The sequence below is a fragment of the Lactuca virosa genome, chromosome 5 (assembly GCF_052849685.1).
Source record: "Lactuca virosa cultivar CGN04683 chromosome 5, Lactuca_virosa_CGN04683_v6, whole genome shotgun sequence".
Classification (NCBI taxonomy): Eukaryota; Viridiplantae; Streptophyta; class Magnoliopsida; order Asterales; family Asteraceae; genus Lactuca; species Lactuca virosa.
This window is the reverse complement of record NC_136430.1, coordinates 436,089,794-436,109,822: the sequence shown is the minus strand read 5'-3', so window position 1 is coordinate 436,109,822 and position 20,029 is coordinate 436,089,794. Positions and strand designations below refer to the sequence as shown.

At 35.8% G+C, this 20,029-nt stretch overlaps 1 protein-coding gene across 2 annotated transcripts; it reads left to right on the top strand.

The window, feature by feature from the left end:
- The first annotated feature begins 10,136 nt into the window (after nucleotides 1–10,136).
- On the top strand, nucleotides 10,137–15,059 carry WNK4 (WNK family serine/threonine-protein kinase 4). 2 transcript variants are annotated; one of them, XM_079049695.1, is made up of 8 exons: nucleotides 10,137–10,538; nucleotides 10,657–10,785; nucleotides 11,322–11,587; nucleotides 11,669–11,892; nucleotides 11,985–12,142; nucleotides 12,233–12,545; nucleotides 13,023–13,349; nucleotides 14,544–15,059. In XM_079049695.1, exons 1-8 carry the CDS (start codon nucleotides 10,533–10,535, stop codon nucleotides 14,927–14,929), a joined length of 1,809 nt encoding a protein of 602 aa, XP_078905821.1. In that variant the 5' UTR covers nucleotides 10,137–10,532; the 3' UTR covers nucleotides 14,930–15,059. The 2 variants fall into 2 exon arrangements, with proteins under 2 accessions (XP_078905821.1, XP_078905820.1); XM_079049694.1 differs by having other exon boundaries at nucleotides 10,139–10,538; nucleotides 14,499–15,059.
- The last annotated feature ends 4,970 nt before the right edge of the window (nucleotides 15,060–20,029 follow it).

Below are 20,029 nucleotides of genomic sequence, written 5' to 3'. Positions count from 1 at the left end.
CATTGTGAATTCATTTATACATAGTTACAATTTAGACCTTGCTTGTTCCAAAATTTCCCAGTTGTCACATCATCCCCCCGTTAGAGGGAATTTCATCCCGAAATTTACATCTTGGACGGGTTCTTGCAACTAGAGGAAAATTTGTGGGTATTTCTGTTTCATTTGATCTTCTCGTTCCCATGTGAATTCGGGTCCTCGCTTGGCGTTCCAGCGGACCATCACTATTGGTATTCGGCTTTTTTTTGTTCTCTTGATCTCCCTGTCCATTATTTCCGCAGGTTCCTCTACGAAGTGTTGACTCTCGTTTACCTCGATTTCGTCGAGTGGGACTACGAGAGTCTCGTCTGACAGGAACTACCTTAGGTTGGATATGTGGAAGGTAGGGTGTATGTTACTGAGTTCCATTGGTAGTTGAAGTTTGTAAGCCATCGGGCCGATCCTAGCAAGAGTCTCGAATGGCCCGATATACCTTGGATTTAGCTTTCCACGTTTGCCAAAATGTATCATTCTCATCCAGGGTGAGACCTTCAACATAACGCGGTCTCCAGCCTGGAATTCCAAGGGTTTACGTTGCTTATCAGCGTAGCTCTTTTGCCGATCCCGAGATGCCTTTAATCATTCACGAATCTGAACAATCTTTTTCGTAGTTTCTTGTATGATCTCCGGGCCGGTGAGTGTGCTATCAGGTACTTGCCCCTTTGCTAGTTGTGTGTCACCCACTTCAGCCTAACACATGGGTGATCTGCACTTGCGTCCGTAGAGGGCTTCGAATGGCGCGACTTTGATGCTAGTGTGATAGTTGTTATTGTAGGATAATTGACGAGTGGTAAGTGGGTATCCCAGTCCTTAACAAAATCTATCACACATGCTGTCAACATGTATTCCAGCGTCTGAATGGTCCTTTCGCTTTGACCGTCTGTTTGAGGGTGATAAGTTGTACTCATATCGAGTTTGGTTCCCAAGGACTTTTGGAGTGATTGCCAAAATCGTGAGATGAACCTACTATCTCTGTCGGAGATAGTAGATATTGGCACGCCATGTAGTCATACAATTTCTTTAATGTACGTCCTTGTGAGCTTCTCCATATTGTCGGTCTCCTTTATTGGTAGGAAGTGTGCGGTTAACCTGTCAACGATCACCCAGATGGTGTCAAGTCCACCCGTCGTCTTGGGTAGCTTGGTTATGAAGTCCATGGTTATCTGCTCCCACTTCCACTCGGGTATGTCCGGTTGCTGAAGCAAACTCGAGGGCTTTTGATATTCTACCTTGACCTTGGCACAAGTTAGACACTTGCCCACATAGGTAGCGATCTCTACCTTCATGTTTGGCCACCAATAAAGTTTCTTTAGATCCAGATACATCTTGTTTGAACCGGGATGAACAGACTATTTTGTCTTGTGAGCCTCGTTCATGACAACGTCTCTGTACTCGCCGAATCTCGGTGTCCAGATTCGATCCATGAAGTAACGAGCTCCGTCATCCCCGACTTCGAAGTTTTTATCCATTCCCCGTAGGGCCTCACCTACGACGTTCTCGGGTTTCAAGGCTTCTAATTGCGCCTCCTTGATTTGTTTGGACAGGTGTGAATGGATGGTCATGGTCAATGATTTTACTCGGCGGCCCGAGTATTCTTTCCGACTTAGAGCGTCTGCTACTATGTTGGCCTTGCCCGGATGATAACTAATTTCACATTCGTAGTCATTTAGCAGTTCAACCCATCGTCGTTGTCTCATGTTAAGCTACTTTTGTTTGAGAATGTGCTGAAGACTCTTATGGTCTGTGAAGTTGGTGCATTTGGTGCCATAAAAGGTAGTGCCTCCATATCTTCAGGGCCTCCATATCTTCAGGGCAAACACCACTGCTCCTAGTTCGAGGTCGTGGGTGGTGTAATTGACCTCATGAGTCTTGAGTTGTCTTGAGGCATAGGCAATGACCTTTCCTCTTTGCATAAGCACACACCCTAGGCCCTGCTTGGATGCATCACAGTAGACCACAAATTCTTCGGTCCCTTCTGGGAGAGACAAGATTGGAGCGCTGCACAGAGCTTGCTTAAGCGTTTGGAAGGCAGCTTCTTGTTTATTCTCCCAGCTGAAGGTCACTCCCTTCCGAGTCAAGGTAGTGAGCGGCTTTGCGATCTTAGATAAGTTTTGTATAAATCTTCGGTAGTAGTCAGCAAGACCCAAAAACTGGCAGATCTCTGTTGGTGTTCTTGGTGTTGCCCGGTTTTCAATCGCCTTGGCTTTGGAAGGGTCCACGTGTATCCCTTCCTCGCTGACTACGTGCCCCAAGAAGTCTACTTTTCGAATCCAGAACTTGCACTTTGAGAACTTTGCATATAGCTTTTCTTCCCTTAACGTCTCCAAGACCTGCCGTAGATGCTGACTATGTTCCTCTTTAATTCATGAATAAATTAGTATGTCGTCGATGAATACTATCACGAATTTATCCAAGTAAGGTCGGCACACACAGTTCATTAAGTCCATGAACATTGCAGGTGCATTAGTCAAACCAAAGGGCATCACCAGAAACTCGTAGTGGTCGTAGCGAGTTCTGAATGTCGTCTTCGGAATATCTTCCTCCTGAATTCGCAGCTGATGGTACCCCGACCTTAGAACAATCTTTGAGAAGTAGCTCGATCATTGCAGTTGATCAAATAAGTCGTCGATTCGAGGTAGGGGATAACGGTTTTTGATAGTGATCTTGTTCAGTTCTCAGTAGTCTATGCACATGTGGAATGATCCGTCCTTCTTTTTTCACGAACAAGATCGGTGCTCCCCAAGGTGAGAAGCTTGGTTTGATGAATCCTTTGCTCAGCAGTTCGTTCAGTTGACTGGATAGTTCCTGCATTTCAGCCAGTGCTAAGCGGTATGGGGATTTGGCTATGGGGGTGGCTCCAGGGATTAAGTCGATTCTGAACTCGACTTGGCATACGGGTGGGATTCCCGGAAGGTCTTCTGGAAATACATCGGGAAAGTCACAGACCTCTGGAATATCTTTGATGTCTTTCACTTGTTGTTTCTTATCCACGACATGGGCTAAGAAGGCGTGGTATTCCTTGCATAGATATTTCTGAGCCTTGATGCAGGAGATGATTTGTAGATTCATGCTGGGTTTGTCGCCATAAATGATGAGGTTTTTGCTATTTGGTAAGTTAAGGCGAACGACCTTTTCGTAACACAGAATATCGGCATGGTGAGGACTTAACCAATCCATGCCAATGATAACGTCAAAGCTACTTATCATGACCGACATAAGGTCGATTCGGAAGGAATGATTGTTTAGAGTTAGTGTGCATCCTACGAATATATCTTTAGTGCTTTATGTCTTTCCATTGGCCTTGGCCATTTCTACGGTGAATGTTTCATTTAGTGTTTGGGGTTTCTGTTTGAGTAAGTGTTTAAACTGGTGGCTCACAAAGCTTTTCTCCGCACCACTATCAAATAGTATGCATGCATATGAGTTGTTTAGGAGGAACGTACCAGTAACCATGGTGGGATCCCTCATGCCCTATTGCTAGAACCCTTCCCACACCTCCACTATTTCTATTTTGTGCCTTTGGGCAGTCCTTCTTGAAATTCCTGGTCTCATCGCAACCGTAGCATGCGCGACTCACCCCACCATTTGTGGCTTGGGTGGTTTATTGTGCTGGTGCTTTGCAGAAACGGGTCGTGTGCCCCTTCTTGTTAAAATTGTTACATTGTATGTCTCTACAGGCTCCGTGGTGGTGGTAATTTCACTTGTCGCATTTCAGAAGAGTTCCAGTATATTGCTTGGCTGGTGCAGGGGCAGTAGGGGCGGTGAGGGCATGGACGGTCACCGTTTGTTGTTTCTTGGCCGATTCTTGAGCGGGTTGGCTTTTCTTTTTGTTCCAAAACTTCCTCTTATGGTCACCCCCTTTTGGTTGTTCGGGCGTGGGGGTTATAATGCCTTGACGAACTCTCTGATCGACAAGAGTTTGTGCCAGACGCTTGCCACTGTCGAGGGTGCTCGGGTTGGCGGATATGAACATCCCCTGGATCTGAGGGGATAGTCCCCAAATGTATCGTTCCACTTTCTTGGGCTCTGGGGTGACCATCCCCGGGCACAGAGTTGCCAGTTAGTTAAAGCGGGAAGTGTAGGTAGCAATATCCGAGCTCTTCATAGAGTGTTTCCACAGTTCCTGTTCAAGCTTTTGCATCTCTCTCCTTGGACATTATTCCTCGAGCATCATAGTTTTCAGGTCCTCCCAACTCATGGCATTCGCAACCGCTAGTGTCAAAGTTTTAACGTGGTTGTTCCACCACGACAAGACTGAGTCCGCAAATGTACATGAGGCATATTTTACCTTGAATTCGTCAGGACATGCGCAGATTTCGAAGATGGACTCAGTCTTTTCAAACCATCTTGTTAGAGTAATGAATCCGCCATCGCCATGGTAGGTTCGAGGCTTGCAGTCATGAATTCTTTGTAGGAGCAAATCCGTTGGTGCCCCTGGTTGTCACCATGATTGGAACTGCCAATCCCGTTCCCGCTGCCATTATCGTTTCCGTTGGTGCCGTTACTGCTGATTTGGGCCATGGCAGCAGCCACAACGGCTGTTACAACAGCCTGGAAAACAGCATAGTCCATTGGTGGAGGTGGTGGTGGCAGTGGTGTAGTTGTTGCGGCGTTGACGACACGTCTTCTAACTCTTCGTGGTGACATCCTTCTTCCCTAAAGTTTTAGATGTGGGATAATGTTAAGTCTTTAAGAATGGCCATGAACCAGACATTATCGTAATGAAATGCCTTGATTATGTGTGTATTAAGTCTTATTGTTATGGAAATTTGCAAGCAATTCATGAATGGAAATTACTATAAGAAGTAACCAATTGCATAACAAATAACACACCCAATGAAATAAAATGCACACAAATTTCATTGATAATTGTAGTGCTAGTACATAGTTTGTGAAAATTGACTTTTAGGAAGGTCTACAATACATCAAGAGAAATTTTGGCGGCATAACGACCCCTTGAATAGTGTACTCAATTACTCACAGGGTCGTATCTAAATGCAGAAGACCTAGACCATAACAAATGCGAGTAGTATGGGCCCTACTCGCGGCGGGTGATCTCATGTGGCCCATGGGATGAAGTCGAGGCGCCCTGTATCTCTGCTATCCGACATTCAACTACAATCACCCTTTCTTCGAGAGCTGAGTGCCTCTCCTGGTACTCTCTCACTTCCGCTCGAGCGGTGGTAAGGTCCTCATAGAGACTGTCAATGAGATGGCATGTTCGGGGGTAGTCCCTCTCTAGTAGTCGAGTGCGTGCTTCAGTGGCCTCAACAACGACCACCATCTCCATGATCCGATTCGCTGATTCCCTGGTCTGGTCTCCGAGGTGTGTGATTCGCTGAACCATAACCGGGAGGGCGCTCTCTGCCGTTCTCCTGTGACTGAGGTTATAGAAACCTCGCTGCATGCCGTATGGCGAACGTTGACGTTGCTGCCTGCTCTACCTTTCCAGGTCCTCCGCCCAACGGGGCGTGGGTCCCTGGTATCCCATACGATGCGCGGGAACTCGAGCGACGTAAGGAGGATTTATGACTTCAGACTCTGCGTCCGAGTCCTCCTATTCCTATTCCCCGTCTTCTTCTTCCTCCTCCTCTGGATCCTCTTCGGGATCCTCATCGGTTCTTCTTCCATTAGTTCCTCACGATCCTTTTCGGGATCCTCATCGGGTTCTTCTTCCATTAGTTCCTCAGGATCCTCATCGGGATCCTCTTCGATCCACCCACTATTTCCCTGGTTAGGGAAACAGGGGTCTCCGGGCGTGTAAAATCCTGCCATGAAGTCTGTGCGAGAATGGAGAGATGAGAAATACATAAAAGGCTTAAGTGTATGATTCTGTAGTATTCTAAATACTCCTATAGTATTTTAATCTTTATGTTTGATTCTAAAGTTTCTTGGCGTTCAGGGTTGGTAAGTTTTAGATTTATTGCCCACCACGACCATTCCTAAACACATGTTGGTCATATCTCGCATAAATATAGTTGATCAGGCTATATTTATCCCAGATATGATTACATAACTGTTTAGGCTTAACCATAGTGTTTCACTCCTCTAAATACTTTTATACGGTTCTTATTATGACACTATTTCTAGTATGTATGCATGTACGTATACTTTTTAGAAAAATACTATTATATTTTAAAGTATATGTCTTAATCAGAGTGTTTTAGCCCCATTGTATTTATACTTGTATATCTTACATGGTTTGATATACTTAGTTCACTATAAACAATGCTCTAATACAAATATATCACACCCCCAAACCAGAACGGCGGAAACGTCTAAGGGCGGATGACTTCATGTACAATATCATAACAATTGAGTAGTAGCGATCAAAACATTACAACCATTGTATTGGATATTTAATAAATTTAAATTGTACTAAAAACATTGTTTACATGATATCAAATACATATGACAAAAGTAAATACGTGATGCGACGACGTCCCATCCACCAAAAACTTATGTGGTTACCTGTTTACTGATTTCCTGAGAATACAAGTGATTTTGAAAAGTGTCAACAATTAAGTTGGTGAGTTCATAAGCGTTTTGTGTGAGAAGGATTTTGTAACTGTTTCGCGTAAAATGATAATGTATACTTCCAGAAAATCCAATATTTTCTTTAAAATGAATTGTAAGTCTTAATCCAAAGACTAAAAATGTAAGTAATGTTGTACTGAAAAGTACTGTTATGAAGTTTTATTTTTATATAAAACTACTTGAATGTATGTTAACCTCGTTGCAAGTCTTAAAATACCAAGACTAAAAATGTAAGTAATGCGGTACCGGAAAATAGGTTTTTGTAAGATGTATCATTTTGTAAAACTATTTGAGTGTACGCTAGCCCATAAACCAAATGTTTTGTTAATACCCTATGTGAGTTATTATAACCATACTAATACAACTAGTTGGCCTGAACGACGTTCTTCAGGCGTCGGAACTGTTACAACATTTGTCATCCTAGAATGGCCGGTTTAACTGTAGCTAACAGCTGAGGTGCGGGGCTGTCAATCCCATATACATCTATACACAAGTGTCACGCTCTCCCTACAAGAGACTCTAGTTATAATTCATGACTTAGGTGTGTACTCTGGTAGGTACGGTGAAGCCAATGTCTCACAACCAGTATCAACCGGTTTACGTCTATTGTACTGAAAATTCGTTATCTTGTAAACAAATAATTATACCTTTAAATAATTATACGTTTCTTCTGAAATGAAAGTGTAGTTTTGTGACTCCCAAACTATACCAATTATAGTTTATCTAGTTTGTTTGTTGAGACTATTTATATAATATTTTATATAAATACAAAATTGTTATCTTGTCTGTTGTCAAAATGTATGGTCAAAACATTATATTTTTGGGTTGTAAACCACAACATAGTGAAATAACTAGAATGTACTCCTTTTTGTTGGAAAAGCTATATTTTGGTAAAAAGCTTCAAATACCATGTAGTTTTACAGATCATAATTTTTCTTATGATTTTTATAACATAGACTATGTTTTGTTTTACTAGTTTTGCATTCCAAAACTAATTTATCACAAATATTTGTACAAAAGCTAGTAATAACCATATCTTATGCAAATAATATCTTATATTCAACATAAAGATGAAAACATGCAAGTATTTGTGTGATGATCAAATTTTACTTGTATCCCCCCCTAAAACATGAAAAACTTGAAAATATGGGGGTATGAACTCACCTTGAGTGGATTTGTGGGTTGTTTGAAGAGATGGTGTGAAGATTTCCAAGCCTAAACACTTGAATGTCGTTGATGAACTTCCTTGGAAATGATCTTATCCTAAGAGTTTTAACACATAATAATGTGTGTAAATAGGATGAAACTAACATTAAAGTGTATAAAAACACTAGATTAACAATAAAATCTTACCAAAATACTAAGAACAAGCTTGGGGAATTTGAACTTGGAATATATTTGGTCTTGGTTCTTGAGAGATAAGTGAAGTTAACAGAAAGTAGAATGGAAATGGTGGGGATCTTGGGTGCTTCCTGTCGTGTTTAAGGAGGAAAGGTGATGGGACTTTTGCTTGGTTAACTGTTGGATAATTCTTGGATATTTTTTGGGTAATTGCGTGGGATACTGCTGGGTGAACTTTGCATGGGAAAAGGGTGAAATATCTATTCATAAAGTCAACCTCCTTATCTTTTCTTTATCTTGACCGAAAACCCACTAAAACTCCCTAGTATGACCGAAATCACATGTGATTTCGGTCCTAGGCATGGTTTGACCAAGTGATTTCGGTCCTAGTGATTCCATGTGATTTCGGTCTTGGGGTCATCCACTAAAGGGTGATTTCGGTCCTAGGCCAACCAAAATCACTAGGTTGGTGGGGGTACTAGGCTGAAATCTCCAAAGCAATGTGTAATTCATGATTGGTTCCAACTATTTTTCTTGACTTGACTTGCTATAACTTGTTGATTTTCAAGTGTTTATTACGAATATGATTTACAAAGTATATATATATATATATATATATATATATATATATATATATATACTAATACAAATAATGCCCTTTTGACTTTCAAAGTTTTATTGCGACAATGTTACATTGTGAATTCATTTATACATAGTTACAATTTAGACCTTACTTGTTCCAAAATTTTTCAGTTGTCACATAAAGTCTCTTTTTCGGTCACGTTAGTCATGTCATCCCTTTGGTTCGATGTGTCGTGAATTTACTTTTCATGGATAATGTCATGCTCCAAGTTTCCGTCAAGGTTTTGCTGATGATTGGTTGGTGTGTTGTTGGGTTCGAAAGTCTCACCTAGATCATCAAATTGGCCCGGTTCAACATGTGAATCAAAAGGATCTATCTCGTCACGTGTATGAGTCAGTTTGTCAAAAGGGAACTTGTTTTCAGATAACCTCACATCTCTTGACACAATTATCCTCTTGTTTTTAATGTCATAAATTTTGTAACCTTTCGTTCTATGTGGATACCCCAAGAACACTCCTGGTCTCCCCTTTCCTCGAACTTATCCATATTGGTGATAGTGTTTCTATAGTAAGCAAGACAACCAAAAACCTTCATATGATCATAATCAGATTTCTGACTGAAAGGAACCTGAAAAAGGGTTACATTTTTGATAACCTTTGAAGGAATTGATTGATGATAAAAGTTGTTGTTAAAATAGATTCTCCCCATAATTATTTTGGTAAATTGGCTTTGAACATTACAACTGTAGAAGTTTCAAGCAAATGTCTATGTTTTCTTTCCACAACTCCATTTTGTTGTGGGGTGTGTGGACAAGTAGTTTCAATTAAAATCACATGTCCGTTGTAAAATCTTTGCATGTCGTTTGAAGTGAATTCACCACCATTATCACTATGAATTCTTTGAATAGTTTTTCCGAATTGAGTTTTTATCATGTTGTGAAAACTTATTAGGCAATTGTTGGCTTCATGCTTGAATTGTAAAAAGGAAACCTAGACAACTCTACTAAAATCATTAACTATGGTTAAAAAATAACTTGCACCAGATAGAGATGGAACACGATATTTACGCCAAATGTCACAATGTAAAAGCTCAAAAAAATTATTGGTTTTAATACTACTATGCAAAAAGGGTAATCTAGAATGTTTTTCCTTGGAACAAGAATCACATAGTTTATCGAAAGAACCATTTCTAAAAAATCTATTTGAGTAAGTTCATCACCAGACCAAATACTACTAAGCGGTTCCGGTTCTACTAAAAAGTGTGTTATCTAAGAAGGTGTTCGAAACCAGAATTGGTCCGAACTAGACTGGAATTGAAAACCAAATAAGCCGTAAACTAAAAATCAAAAACCGGACCGAATACCACTAACCAATTCCGGTTCTATTTTTCGGTTAAAATATTCATCCCTACATTGCGTTAACTACGTTTTATGAAATTTTGGAAACTATGGACTTTCATTTGGCACCCTTTTTCTTAATGTCTTATAATTCATAGTTTTCTAAACTTGAAGGACTATTCATATAACTTTTGAATATTAGCCCTTGAAGGAAAGCTTCCAGCCATTCAATCGGTAGTCAACAACAAGAAGCACTTCTTCCTTCTCCTTTTGTCTTATCAACCCACCCAACCCCACCCCCACTCACGCGTGGCTCCAACTAAGTATGGCCACAGATCCTAAAGCTCAAAGATCCTTATCGTCGTCACTTGTCTCTCACCTTCATCTCCATTCTTGAAACTTTTTGAGTTTTGACTCACACAAGAGTCCAATTCCTCTGGATTACCCACAAACATTTTTCATAAATATTCCCTTGTCAATTCAAACCTAGACCCACTTGTTCAAATTCCTCAACCTTCGTAATTTTTACTTCACCCAAAATCAGAGGTTTACTAGCATGAATTCTTTAATTAAGACGTTAAAAAACAACGACTTGTCAAAGGTAGTAGAGATGAATATGGCTGATTCTTGGATACTGCAGCAGATTAACTGCAATCGTCATTTTTGGCTCATGTTTGGTGTCTTCTTCTGTGAAAAATAATGACGGTAAAAACCCTAAAAATCTTTATTTAGATAGTGGGTGCTCGTCTTTTTTTCTCTGTTCTCCTCTGGTTTCATATTCTTACATTAATACACGTATCTTCTTCAACTTTATATTATATAGTTTCTTAAGCAACTTTTGGGGTCAAGAAAAGCTGCAGCCATGCTTAATCCCAAATCAGGATCTCCTTCTGGTGATGAAGATGCTCGTCATCGCTATGTTGAGACCGACCCAACTGGTCGATATGGTCGGGTATGATGACTACTTTGATGGGTCATTCTTGCAATTGTTTCTTTTGATTGTTAAAGTAGTGGTGAATTTTAAGCCCTAGAATTTGATTATGTGGAATTTCATCATGTGATGGGCTTCTATAAAGATTTTAGAAATGGAATTCCAAAATGGAGTTCTAATCCATTGAGGATTTTTACGTTTGATTCCTTTAGGAAGAATGATGAAAGTAGTCATCTTTGATGTTATTTGATGCCGCAAAATGAAATTTTGATGCAATCTTTATAAAATGAATGGCCTTTTTGGACTTAAAACTCTTGCATATGAGAAAATAATCTAATCTTGATGATCGTTGAACAATTTGGTGGTTTAAATTGATCTGTAAATGATAGAGAAACTAGTGGCAGAGGTTTTTTTTTGTTTTTATTTGTTTACACTGCAAATTTCTTTTCAGAGCATGCACGTGCATACCCTGCACAGACCATGTATGATGACAATGGTCTTTTGGTTTCTTGATTCACAGTGATTTTTAAATTTTTATTTATATTTTTTATGAGCAGTTTAAGGAAGTTCTTGGAAAAGGTGCAATGAAAACTGTATACAAAGCCATTGATGAAGTTCTTGGAATGGAAGTTGCGTGGGGCCAAGTGAAGCTTAACAACTTGCTCAGATCTCCTGAAGACTTAAAACGTCTCTACTCAGAGGTTCACCTTCTTGGCACCCTCAATCATGATTCAATCATCAAATTCTACACCTCATGGATTGATGTGGATCGAAGAACCTTTAATTTCATTACTGAATTGTTCACTTCAGGAACCCTCAAAGAGTAATCTTTTCTTTATCACACTAATTATCAATACATTTTCCTTCTTTTGCTAATTCTTTATGTGTATGTATGAATGTTCAGATACAGGAAGAAATATAATAAAGTGGATATCCGGGCCATAAAGATTTGGGCCCGCCAGATTCTCTCGGGCCTGATTTATCTTCATGGGCATGACCCTCCTGTGATCCATAGAGACCTTAAATGTGACAATATTTTTGTAAATGGGCATTTGAGTCAAGTAAAGATTGGTGATCTTGGCCTTGCAGCTATTCTTCGTGGCTCTTTTAGAGCACATACAATCATTGGTACATCTCTATAGATACAAATATTAAGATATGGGTTAATTTCAACTTATTTATGCTAAAAAAAAACATATTAACATGTGAAATTATATCAGGCACACCAGAGTTCATGGCACCCGAGCTTTATGATGAAAACTATAATGAATTAGTTGATGTCTACTCATTCGGAATGTGTGTATTAGAAATGCTAACTCATGAATATCCATACAGCGAATGTACAAATCCTGCACAAATTTACAAGAAAGTAACATCGGTATGATTCCGATTTTGATTACATAAGTAATAAATTTTGTATAAAAATAAATTAAAAAACTCACGTCCATGGGTTTATAATCTATTTCAGGGCAAACTTCCACGGGCATTCTATAAAGTGAAAGATCTAGAAGCTCAATGCTTCATTGGAAAGTGTTTGGTGAATGTTTCAAATAGGTTGTCTGCTAAAGATCTAATGCTTGATCCGTTTCTAGCAATGGATGAAGTCGGGTTGTTATCGGTATCTAAATATGTTCATCAGAAACCGTTTATGAATGATGAGATTGAAATTGAGAAGCTGAGTTTGGGTGGGAATCCGCCACGAACCAACATGTCAATTGCTGGGAAATTGAATCCGGATGATGATACCATTATTCTTCGGGTGCAAATTGCAGATAGAGAAGGTAATTTTCACCATCCTTTTCAACTTCATTTTATCTTAAGCATCAATAGATTCATGAGGAGAAAGGGCAAAAAGGTATTTTTATCAAAGATTTGATGGTTGGGCCTTTAAGTTAGACGGTTCAGGGGCTAAAAGAATGATGAAATATTGTTTTAGGGAGGGAAAATGCAACATATGAAACCAATGGACGATTTCGATAAAAAGTGATAAACCGTAAGGAGGGTTTTTGTAATTTAGTAGTCTAGACATTATTAAGTGAATTATAATATTTAATTTCTTGCAAGGATGATCCTTAAAACACAGTTTCGTTATAATATGTTATTATTAAGCTTTATAAAAGTTATAATCATAAATATTTGAAAATTTACAAAAGCAAACAAAATGACAAGAATTATTAAAAATGCATCGTTGTAATTTAACAACTGGAATAAATAATAATGAAAAAATGCATCGTTTTGATTGATTATTGTGTATGTAGGTTCTGTGAGAAACGTGTACTTCCCGTTTGATATATTACACGATACAGCGGATGAGGTGGCGTCTGAAATGGTTAAGGAGCTTGAGATCACATATTGGGAGCCTTTGGACATTGCCGATATGATTGAGGGAGAAATTTCCGCTCTTGTACCCACTTGGAATAGTGATCAACATACACATATCCTTAATCTCAATCATGATGAAGATGATGATCACAACCATCCATTCCGATCTCTATCTTCTTCCTCATCGTCTCAATTATCATTCTCCGGGATGACGGATTCCCGCCAGACGGATGGAATGGCATCGAGTGGTGATTGGTTGCAAGGTATGCTTTATAATGCGAACGGGCAATGATAAAAAAATCTTCAACTGCCCGTTAGCGTCAGTAATAAATCTTTATGACCCGTTTGTTACACTGAACAGGACAGAACATGAACATGACGGCATGTATGATATTTTGCATGCATTGGATTGGAACTAAGATTAATGTCATTAAGACAAAAATTGCATTTTTTTGTCATACCCAAAAAAGGCGAGACAAAGATAGTTTTAGAGTGTTAGGAAAAGGGTCGCAAAGATCCCTATCAAGCCTCCCACCGACAAATAATAGAGAAATTAGAACAAAAGAATATACGTGGAAAACTCCAAATACCGAATAAAAAACACAAGCCTCTAGAGAAAGAAATTCACTATATGATAAATTATTACAATAACATAGACTAATCTTTCAAACCTTATAATTCATTCACACTCCAAATTTAGAGCGCCTTCAAAACTATTACGATCATATTATAGTTTTTGTGGGTTTTTCATTTTAATAATTACATATTTGATCAAAATGCCACAGATATCACATGACTCGTGCTTAAAACGAAAGGCTAGAGGGGTTTTTTTAAGACATTTCAAATAGATGGTTTTGTAAAACAGTTTAATTGTTTATAAACTGAAGTTGAATTTTTTTATAAAGATAAGTATTTGTTAAATAATTGGGCGAGTATGAATAAAAAACACAAACCTCTAGAGAAAGACTTTCACTATATGGTAAATTATTACAATCACATAGACTAATCTTTTAAACCTTATATTTCATTCATACTCTCCAAATTTGGAGCGCCTTCAAAACTATTACGATCATATTATAATTTTTGTGGGTTTTTCATTTTAATAATTACATATTTGATCAAAATGCCACCGATATCAAACATGATTCGTGCTTAGAAGGGGTTTTCTAAAACATTTCAAATAGATGGTTTTGTAAAACAGTTTAATTATTTATAAAAAGAAGTTTAAAAAATTAAAAACATAAGTATTTGTTAGATAAAGTTAGTAGAAAATATAACAAAAGAAACCTTTTTAAAAGGATTATGAATTGTAGATGTTCTTACAAAGCTTGTCCCGTCATGTGTAACAAACGTACATATCAGAACCATCTTTATGATCTAAAATGCTACCACAAAAACATATGGTCTTGCAGATCACTTATTTGATGACACAAGTTCTCAAGGGTCATTAGTTTCAGGAACATATTCAAATTTGAGTTACGTTTCACCCGAAGATCACAACGAATATAGCCCTAAAAACGGGACCCACAACTCTACTAGGTTCAGTCATGAAGACGAAGCTTCAAAAAACCATGAAAAACGGTCAATTGTCACGGTTGACTCTCATAAAGCTTCAACATCTAAAGCTAGCCCAGGTGCTAGACCCCAGCTAACAAGAAACCGGTCATTGGTTGACATGAGAAGTCAACTGCTCCATAGATCTTTGGTAGAAGAGGTGAGTAAAAGGCGTCTGTCTAAGACCGTTGGGACCGTGGAAGATGTTGGGTTCCAGGCACCCGTTGAGAGTTCAAAGTCACGGCTCGGGTGGGGTCAGCGGCTCAGGCTCAAAGGAAGAAGGGTTTAATTGAGGCTGAAAAAGGCTTATTGTTAGTATATGTGTGTTTTGTGTAAGGAGATCACTTGCTTTGTATAAAAACTATGAAATCCACAGTAATGTATAAATAATGTTACATAAAGGACAGGTGATTAAAACATTATTGCCTCTAATTCAACTATTTTTTATTTGGGAAAAAGAATTTACCATGAGAGGTGGTAATTTCATTTCAAATTGTGAATATACTTAAAACCCATATTTGTGTTGTGATGATAATTTGGATCCATTATATTTTATAGCCTATAGACAGGTTGGTTTTGATTGTATTTTATCTTTAAAATAATAATTAAAAAAGCAGTTTAAAAGAATACAAGTAAAATAAGTAGAAATTGTTTTTTTGTTGTACAATATTATTAGTATTACATTATTATTTTAATATATATAGAATTCAAAAAAGAATTTACAAATCTGGCATGACCCATTTCAACGGGTACTAGAATTGTAGTTTTTTGACATTATCCAATTTCGACTCCTCTAGTAGTGAAATGACACCATGAAAAGGGGGTTTCTAAAATCTTGATAAAAAGGTTAAATAGTTGAGATTCTTTGAATTTTGGCTCCTTAACTATTTCTCGTGCTGACACAAAGTCTTTGCTTTTAAAATTTAAATTCAAAGGACTGTCTTTTTCGGTTATGTCCAATAAGACAACACATGGGGTGGGTCTTTTAATCTTGAAAATGGTCCATTTCATGGTAAATAAAGTATCATTTATATAACTATATTACATAATATATTAGTCAATACGACGTCATAGCTTTACATTACATATTATGATTGGTTTTTTTTTTTTTTTTTTTTTTTTTTTTTTTTTTTTTTTTTTTTTATGTTAGGGTAAAGTGTAGGATTTGATGCTTCGTATGATATGTAACGAAGATTAAATGAATGAATATAGATGCATAGTGTAAAAGCTATTCTAATAGGATCAAATCAAATCAAAAGAAAGAAAAATTATATATATATATATATATATATATATATATATATATATATATATATATATATATATATATATATATATGTTTAGGTTCTATGGAAAACAAAAAACCCTAAAAATAAAAAAAAAATGCCTAAAAAAAATACTTAGAGATCACAAAACTTTTTTTTGACTTCTTTTATGAAAAAATCGCAGCTTTTAGTATAAAATCGTTCAAATTTTTTTTGAAAAAAAAACCAATTTTTTTTATAAAAAAAATGATTTTTTTTTCAGCGATTTTATACTAAAAGCTACGATTTTTCTATAAAAAAATTAAAAAAAAAGTTTTGTGATCTCTAAGTATTTTTTTATGCATTTTTATGATTTTTAGGGTTTTTTAGGGATTTTTTGTTTTCCAAATAACTCTTCCCTATATATATATATATATATATATATATATATATATATATATATATATATATATATATATATATACTTGCACCACATGCATTTGAAACCTTCATTACTTTTCAATTTCTTTCTAATAATTATTATAATTTGGTTAATAATATTAAATTAATGCAAAAACTAAATTCTAATCATAAAGTAACTAAACTACAATATTAAAATATCATATTTTACTTCTATTTATAAAATTATGACTTTAACTTTTAAACATATTATAGTTAATTTATTAGTTTAGATATGTTGTCGTATGTGAACAATTGTCATTTTAAAGTCACAACCTTTTGTATAATTTATGATTTTATGCAAAATAGTTAAATTGTTAATTTCAATGTAATGTTTTAAACGGTTAACTTAAATCAAAATTTCAGTTAAACTTGAAAAAAATCGAGAGACTATTTTATAAATAGTTAAAAGCTATAAGTTATAGTGTTAAAACATAAATTGTAATCCTAAATTAACAAAAAAAAAAACCATGAAACTATTTTTTGGAATTTTCAAATAAGTAGCTTAACAATAACTTACAATAAGAATAGTTAAAAGTAATATTATATAAAAAATTATAATGTTATCTTTAAAAACAAAAAACAATGTTTGTTGTTTTAAATAATTACAATAAAAGAAACTAACAATATTCATCAAATAAATTTTAAAATAGTTAAATTTCTTAAACCAAATTAAAATAATTAAGAGTTTACAAATACGTTATTTTAAATAACTTACAACAACATTAGTTAAAAGTGACATTATATAGCAAAATTATATTGTTAACTTTAAAAATAAAAACAATGTTTGATGTTTTAAATAATTACAATGATATATAAATTAAAATCTTAAACAAAAAAACTTTTTAAAATTAATTAATCATAACAACAAATATAAATATCATTAAACCGTATATTATATTTAATTTTATTCATGAGTAACCTGCATATAGAGGTCATTGAAACAATTAAGATTATACAATTTTAAAAGATGTCTACATTATCATATGTAACACCCGCAGATTCGGGCTTGTCAATTAAGATATAATAAGCGTTAAAAATATTTTTTTTATATATAAAAGATTATCTAGGATAAATAATCTTAACCAAAGTAATAGTTAGAGTTAACAATTGTAACCTAATTGACGTAATAAAGAATAATTATTTGAATATTATATGTTTCATGATTATTATAATATAATAAAATAAGAAAAATCAGTCGAATCGTCTGTAAATCGTAAAAACAAGTGCGCCAAAACATATATATTATTATATATTTATGAAGTATACGTCGTCCCGATCCCGAAAATATAAATTTCGTCGAAATCCGAATCCGTATGAATTAGATATGATTTTTATAAGATATAAAAGTCAGCCGCGCACAACGAATGTATGACGTAAAAAGCTACGAAGAGAATGGTTGACTTTTATATAATGCGACCAAAATGAAAATCATAGTACTCCTTAAAATAGGAATTTTGAGAAAAAGAGTGTCAAAAACGAAGTCCGTACGAGAGAGTTATGATTTTAGCAAAATCATTTAATTTTATAAAAAAATGGACAAAAATATAAATTCAAAATTAGCCGACGGAGTCTAAACGAAAGTTGTAGATCTCGTCGATAGCTACGTGTGGATATAAAGAACGTCAAAAACGGAGTTCGTATGAACGAGTTATAATTTTTAATAGCATATTTACGCATTAAAATAAAGTGTAAATCATATATACGTATACATATATATACATATGTATATATCGTTAGAAAGATATCGATGATGCAGTCGTTATAAGACTAGTGTTGAGTACTTTCGACAATAGTTTAGTACAAATATCATTAAATCTATTTAAAATAGTATTATAAAGGGTGTTTAGTCATTTATATAACTATAAGGTCATTAAGTAACTACGGAGGGTACTTTTTGAAAATTCAATCATTATAAATAAGTGCCTCTAGCTCTCATATTTCTTGCACCATTCTCTTGATTTAAGAGTCTTTCCCTTCTTATCCCCCGAGCATTTCGGTCCCTCGTGATTCGACTTCTCTTTCTGTAGTTTTAGTATAGTAAGGTAAGCGCTGAAGCGCTGCAAGAATCTTTCTTAGAAAGATTCAGCGACAAAGTTCTGTCCCTGCAGAGCCCGACTCCTAGCAAAAACCCCCTTGTAAGTAAGTTATGTTTACCCTATTTTAAATATAGCTTATATTTAAAATTAGTAATGCTATTATGAACTTATAATAAATATTTGGGCTATTATTATGACTTATATAAGTGTCGTTATAATATCTTTTTAACTATTCGCGGTACGGAGAATCTGGTTTAAAGGGCCGCATAGGGTTGTTGGATTTCAGAAGTGCTATATGCCAAAATGGTCCTGCCCTCCGGTGTTTTATGTCTGGCCCCTGTCTGTACATAGTGGTTGGAAAATATTGTTTAAACACTTATATAATAATAATAATGCTAAGACTAATAATTAGTCATGGTAAATATTAGACTAAAATCTAGTGGTAATAATACTAGGTTTCGTCGAAGGAAATTATATTGTTAAGAAGCGAAATGCTGTCCGAGTTTGGAATCATCACTTTAACAAGTGAGTGCATAGTTACTTTCATCTTACACATAGATATGAAGTATTTTATATAAATTACGTGCTATGTGTGCATATTATTTGAATACTTGCTTTATATGCTGGATGAACGATTTTATACATGTTTTAAATAATTTAAACAGTATATGTATTTTATATCTACAAATATGTTGGGTAAAACATGGATAGATGAATGATGAGAGATGAAAGATGATACGAGTGAACATTGGCAGCCTAACAAATAACATCGGCAACTATGGACTTAGTGCCTATCGAATAAACATTGGTAGCTATGGACTTAGTACCTGTTAGATAAACGTTGGTAGCTATGGACTTAGTACCTGTTAAATAAACGTTGGTAACTATGGATTTAGTACCTATTAGCTGAACACTGGTAGCTATGGATTTAGTACCCGATGAATGAACTTTAACAGCTATGGAATTAGTGCTTTACGAACAAGCATTGACAACTATGGACTTAGTGCCTATCATATAAACCCTGGAAGCAATGGGCTTCGAAATGAACGAATGCATGATAGATGATTCTTAGGGTAGATCCTTAAGAGTAAGGAAGATAATGAGGATGGGTAATTGGGTTGATTGTTTGATGTTTAAACATAATAATTAAATTATTGTGGGTTGAAAACCCTATGTACTCACCAGGTTTCCCAACCTGACCCACTGAAGCTTATTTGTATCACATGTGTCGATATGAAGCTACTTTACACTGAGGGATTTAAAAGAGATGTAGAACACTAGTGTAAATGAATTTAAGATCTGTTTATGCTTATGTTTATGTATTGACGATGACATCCCAAATGTTTTAAAATGGATAAAAATACATTTCTTCGGAAATGCTTTGATAACGTAGTTATCATGTTTTTCTGGGAACAAATTCTGCAACGTTTTTATTAAAAGAGGCACTCTGATTTTTATAAAGCATAAACAAAATCGGTCTTTTCTGGCCGTGAAAATAGGGATGTCACATCATATAATTCAAAACAAACAATGTTTCTACCAACTTATTATAAGATTTATTATATAAGAGCTAACAACAATGTCATTGATATATTAAAAAAACATATATTTGTAAATATTTCAAATATATTGTTGTATTCTACGCAA

Bases quoted from the DNA above. Each gene is read 5' to 3' on its own strand.
- WNK4 (XM_079049694.1), top strand. The intron at 11,588-11,668 runs GTAATCTTTTCT...ATGAATGTTCAG, and splicing joins ACTTCAGGAACCCTCAAAGA to ATACAGGAAGAAATATAATA. The intron at 13,350-14,498 runs GTATGCTTTATA...ATGGTCTTGCAG, and splicing joins GAGTGGTGATTGGTTGCAAG to ATCACTTATTTGATGACACA.